The sequence below is a fragment of the Haliotis rubra genome, unplaced genomic scaffold, assembly GCF_003918875.1.
Source record: "Haliotis rubra isolate DU_JTF1 unplaced genomic scaffold, ASM391887v1 Scf195, whole genome shotgun sequence".
NCBI classification, from domain to species: Eukaryota; Metazoa; Mollusca; class Gastropoda; order Lepetellida; family Haliotidae; genus Haliotis; species Haliotis rubra.
In genome coordinates this window covers 1,591,710-1,597,928 of record NW_025765947.1, presented here as the reverse complement: position 1 = coordinate 1,597,928, position 6,219 = coordinate 1,591,710, and the positions used below count along the sequence as shown (strand labels likewise).

Genomic DNA, 6,219 nt, shown 5'->3' with positions numbered 1-6,219 from the left:
GTAAGTTACTTTTCTACGTAATATTGCTGTTCATACTTACGTCCATCCTTTGTTTTAAATAGGAACGTTGAGGAGTTGCTGTGGCGACCCCCTGACACTGTAACTATCGATGTAGTGTAGGTCATGGCAGGCTCAAGGTCTTCTATTTGTGTTCTGATGGTTTCAGTTGTGAGTAACCTTGTCATGTGCAGTCGTTTTGAAACAATCATAGTTTGGTTCTTGACTGTGACGATAACAAACTTGCCTCGCCATCACTTTTATTGAAGGTCAGGGAAAAGATTGATGCAGGAACCTTTCTTGTTGGCTGTTTAAAACTGTAACTCTGAGATGGATCTGCAACCAATACGAAACATGATTTCATGTTTGTGAGCACACTACCCGGTTTACTAACGCACAAAAAGACTTCCCAGTGAACTTACAAGCACGTTTTACATTGCGATCTTTATGGGTTACACCAGTTCTTGATTGTTACAATAGTTATGGGACTCTTCAATAGCGGGCTGCGGCCAAACAATTTACATGTTGTCCAGTTGGCATGATTATGTCACTGTAGGTCTTAAAGATAATTAAATATCGAGAGTCAATAAATTAGGCATTCATAGAAGATAAACTTTATGTTTATCTATGAACAGAGTGAATATGATTTTGAATACACGTCTGGCATTATAGTGCCATATGGAACAAACCAGGCTGACTGGATTGAAACATGAAGGTAGGTCAGGTCTCTAGAAATGTTGAATCTTGATCCAAACTGTCAAGAATATATGTTCCAAGTCAATTTTCGATACACTGAACTCCCAGCAAATGCTAACGTATTGAAAAACGTGTTATTGAACGGAATGATCCTTTTGGCCCATGCTATAGCCATAAGCTCAGTTTTCCTTCCTTCGATCAATCACAATCAGTTGTAGTGTTTATCTTTGTCTATCGTTACACTACCATCACCGTATCTCCAATAAAGAGAATTGTTTCACAGTACTGTGCTTATCGTGACGATCTCAACGTCGGTATGTACTGAGACTTCCTTTATATGGTTATAAAGCATATAAAGCCCGTGTCTGAGATCATTATTATATTTTGAATTTTAATACATTCCTATGAGGCAAGACAGAGCTCTCATGCATTTACTTTGCATTGAAGCAAAACTATACAAAATGTCGTTTTCAAAGTTTCATTGCTTTAAGTTTGTCGTTCTTGTGTAAATATGTCTGTTCAGAATTATGTATTAAAGCCAAAGGTTTCCCCGACTAGATAGTAATTCATTAATTGATATTAATTTATCCGAAAAATATACCGAGTTGTAATAAAACTTCCTAACGTTCATATTTGTAAATAGAAATAAGGAATTGTTATAGTAGACAGTATTGCGTATCATAATATTAATCCCCAAGTATTGACACAAGAAGAAAGTCACTACCGCCCATTTATTGAGCTTCGAATTGAGAGTGAGAGTTTTGTTTTACGCCACACTGTCAGCAATATATTCCAGCTATGGCGGTCGGTCACAGTTAACATTTAAGTCGCGATAGAAACGTCGTGCGTCCCACAAAGTGCGTTTTTGCGTGTCACTCGTCAATACGCGATCTTATCATTGACATCGCATTCGATCGCATCTTGTAAATTCCCATCACCTGTACAAAGAGCAAAAACGCTTTTAAAGCACTTTTCAGAACTCGCCACCCTATGCCGTACGCCTTCAACAAAGATGAAAGCATTGTTAACGTGCCGTGTGGCATCACCTGGAAGCTATAGCGTGGAAAACGTCAGTAAGTGTCGTTGCAAGGACAATGGGGTGCAGCCGTTGACACCACAGGATGATAGGGATTACAATCAAATACCCATGTTGACGTCAATTCCATTTCGACCTATTACGCCGTGGAGGCGACGCCGTGAACAGTTATGCGTTGAGTGTTATGTACAGGAAGTTGCAGAACAGATTTAATGCCCGGGAAGTGTCATGTCATGATGTTTTGGTGTGCTTCTGTGGGATTCCCCTGTTCCCTACCTAGCTATGCTGAAAAGTTGGTCACTGTGACGACCAGGTAAGTAGCCCCGAAAAACATATTTCATTCAGGTCAGCAAAATGGTCCAGGTTTGCACTTTCATATGATGACAGCGATGTCCGGCACCGACTCGCTTCGAAATGCCTCAAACCAATGCTAAGTCTAAAGATTCAGGCATCCTGAAAAAGTTGTTCGTCATATGCGAGCTGATAAACCACGAGATAGGTGTGCGATTGATGTTAATGTGGTCTGTGAAGGGTACCTCGACAGGTAAAATGGGACACCCTACCAGAACCTAGGACTTCTATACTGAGTCAAAAAAGAAACTTCACAAAATGTAATTTTGAAAATAATGAATAATTTTTCTCTGATGATACATCTATGTATCCGAAATGGGATCCCTATCTTTCGACTCTAGAAAAACGTTAGCAAAACCCACTCAAACCCATCCATTCGTCGTGCAAATGACGTTAGTGCCAAATCAGGTTTTGCACGTGCAGTCGATCACGTGATCTTCGCATCGAAGTTTTCTTCATATGCACGTGTTTGCATTGGCCTCAAGAATTGAAAAACACTTTTAAACCACAGTTCTAACGGTACTTGAAATGCCACGATTGTCAAATGTGCAACGTGAACGTGCCGTTGGCATGTTGCAAGCGGGAAGATCAGTTATTGACGTCGCAAGAGCAATGGGATGCAGCCGTCGTACTGTGTATGACTTGCGAGGTCGTCTACAACAAACTGGCACCACTTCTGATCGCCCAAGGTCGGGTCGTCCACGTGTGACGTCACGAGCAGAAGACCGTCAAATCGTCCTACGTCACCTACGTGACAGATTTCGCCGGCTACACGAACCAGGGCTGAGATGTTTAGAGGTCGACTGTCCTCACAGACCATTCGAAATCGGTTGCGGGCTGCCAATCTCCATTCTCGACGTCCATATCGTAATAATATTGACGCCGTTTCATCAACGTCAACGTTCGCTGTGGGCCCAACGTCACCTCCGATGGACCCAGAGAGACTGGAATCGAGTCGTCTTTAGCGATGAATCCAGGTTTACCCTCAGATTCGCGGACGGCAGGCATAGAGTCTGGAGACGACGTCGTGAACGGTATGCCCAATGTTGTGTACAGGAAGTCGACAGATTCGGGGGCGGAAGTTGCATGGTGTGGGTGCTTTCTGTGGGAAACAACCGTTCCCGACTTCTGGTCATCCGTGGAAACCTCACAGCTGCTGCTTACCGCGACCAGGTGCTCACCCCCCTGAACTCGTTCCTTTCATGGCGGCTCATGGCCCAGGTCTACAGTTCCAGCATGATAATGCTCGGCCGCATACCGCGATGTTGACACGAAATTTCCTTCAAAACGCTGGAATCAACGTCATGGACTGGCCATCGAGGTCCCCTGACCTTAATCCAATAGAGCACGTTTGGGATGCACTTGGGAGAAGGCTTCGTGGTCTTAGGAACCAACCTCAGAATTTGCAGGAACTTGGCGCTGCCTTGCAAGAGCAATGGCGCAGAATCCCCAACCACGTGTTCACAAGCATCAGGCAGTCGATGAGGAGACGGTGTTTGGCAGTGGTGAATGAGCGGGGCGGCCATACACGATATTGAACTGAGAAATTTCGCATTTTTATTCTTGTGACTTGACATTCTGTATACCCATGTTTTGGAACGGCGGTGTAGCCTAATGGAACTGATTATGGCACTGTCAGTGTATCGAGTACATCACACAGATCTCAGCAATGAAATAATAACAATTTAACCATCTTACCATCTCTTGTTCTTTTATAGTGCCCTGAAGAAAGAATGTGAAGTTTCTTTTTTGACTCAGTATATTCTTGTCCATCGATGGGTTCCAACTATGACCGTTGACTGTAGGCTCGGTTGAAGTTGGTATCGTTGGGGTTTGTCCATCCAAGAGCTATGTAGGTCTCACCAACAAACGTCGCTGTGATGTTGGTTACTTTAGTCTCGAGACTAAAAGAGAGATTGAAAATCATCTTAGTACCATATTATAACAACAAGGATTCACTCAGGTCCGGACACCTTCGCTGATACTTTACATTCAACAACCTTGACTTACAAGTAAAATGATAAAATAATATAGAATCGCATGTGTACGATTATGACACATATATCGTAGGCTCACGCACATCAGACACAATATACAGATCAGAAAATTGAAAAGGAATGTAAATTCAACAGGAAATATTGAAAAGTGTTTCACCATGCGAATTTTCCCCTTGAACTCAAACAGACTTGTTTCATATGATGAGTCACATGTGTGGTTCTAATCTATTCATTCTACTGTCGAAAATTTCGCTTCCTATTCATACAGATTGTGTCATGACTCCGCTTTTTTTTACCCCACTATTTTGTCCACAGTATTCATATTGTTCTATGTATAGCACATCATAATAATTTATGACGACTGATTGACGGGACATGACTTGCAGTACAAGGTTGCACCATGGTTATTAATTTCATATCGGTTCTTGGTATGACACCTATATATATATGTTATGTAGAGATTCTTTTCTCCATCATTTATTGTGATTCATCTGTAAGACTTTATTCACTCATCCACAATCGACAATCTGATGAAACACTACTTTGACTCACCATTACTACATGCCGTCCCTTCCTGAGAGAAGTTCTTCACACCGACAGATGCCGCTGTAACACGTCGTCACGTTCAGCTTGACAACACGACTGGGGCTTACATGACTTGCCAAGAATAATACAAGGCGTGTCTGTCGTAGTAGGTGTCGGCGGCGGTGGTGGTGGTGGTGGTGGTGGTGGTGAAGATGGTGTTGACGTTAGCTGTGGTGATGTTGCTGTTGTCCATGTTGTCGATGTAGATAGTGAATTTTGACTTGATGGTGGCGAAGGTGAGAGTGAGGAAGATATAAGAGGTAGTATCTGACGTCTGTACATCAGCATCCTGAAACAAAGCATTGTGCAGACAAGATTATTTTACATTCAGTACAATATACTTTCACGAGGATAGTATTATTATATTGATATTGTTATAAACCACTTTCTATTTTATATGCACATTGATCTATGACTCAAACGAGCGAAGGCCTTTAACCTTCCCTTCCCCAACAGTTGAAGAACGGAGTAAATGAACACGAACTCTTCCAGCTGCGAATGAAGGTTCGTTTCTTGCTGGTTTTGGATAGGTGATGCTATTTCGAAACCCATATCTTCTTTTCTGGGGAGGGTTTGTGTTCCTTTAGGCGTATGAGTGCGAGTCAGGCTGTGGCAGGTTTTACTTTGTGAACGTTGCGTGTTTAGGGCAGCGTTTTTATGGATTACCTGACCCTGCATGATAGTTAAACTTAACATCGCTTCTGCATGCAGTCAACATATAGAATTAAAAGCCGTATAAAGATTAATTTTTCCAAAATAGTACCAAATATTGGACGAAAGGGTAATTTCTCAAATTGCATGTTTTCCATGCAAATATGTTAATCTCTTTGTTTGGATATACCATTCAACACTTCTCTATCTATTATGATGATAAAGAAAATACATCCAACATATAGGAGAGAACCATCCCAATACATTCGACCTGGCCACCAAGTAGAACCATGGTTAATACAGCTCTAGCGATTGGTACAGTGTCGGTTCCCTATATCTGTTGAAACATTGTAAATAAACTAAGTAAAATTATTTGAAAAATATCTAAAACACTAAAACAGGTCAGTGCTTACCGGGGTTATATTAGCAGTGCCAGAAAGATGTCTCCTTAAAAACTTCGAGCATCATTGACCTGGTAATATATGCTTATCTGTACTGAACGCTAAACTCACTCTAGTCACCGACTAACTGACCTAAACTTGAAATCTTTGCTTAAACGAAAGAATATACAACAAAATATATTTGGTAATACCTGTGGATTATTGTGTTCAGATGAGTATTGGTCAAATTTGACGAAAAGGACGTACAATATTGACTCGCAGGGCATTCATGTGTTTCGGCGAGATTATTGGGCTGGAAGCCAGTGATATGATGTTTGCCTCAACAGTATTGAAACATATTATCTGTATGGAGCACACTTCATTGAGAGTGGATCATTGTTTAACATTGCAGTCTTAGGAAACAGAAATACAGGACGAAAGAGAGATATTATATGAATCTAACTTTGGCTCGCTAAATGGCGAGAGATTTGACTGACTCGATATCAAACTAAAACTGCGATCAACA

The 6,219-nt window shown here is 41.5% G+C and overlaps 1 protein-coding gene across 1 annotated transcript in view; it reads right to left on the bottom strand.

Annotated features, from left to right (window-relative positions):
• Positions 1-3,866: 3,866 nt before the first annotated feature.
• The window catches only part of LOC124274880 (phosphatidylinositol phosphatase PTPRQ-like), a 28,045-nt gene continuing 25,692 nt past the window's right edge, over positions 3,867-6,219 (bottom strand). The window contains exons 20-21 of the mRNA XM_046710251.1: positions 4,731-4,951; positions 3,867-3,984 (exon numbers count right to left, since the gene is read on the bottom strand). Of these exons, the coding sequence (XP_046566207.1) occupies positions 3,867-3,984; positions 4,731-4,951 (339 nt within the window). The remainder of the gene's footprint in view (positions 3,985-4,730; positions 4,952-6,219) is intronic.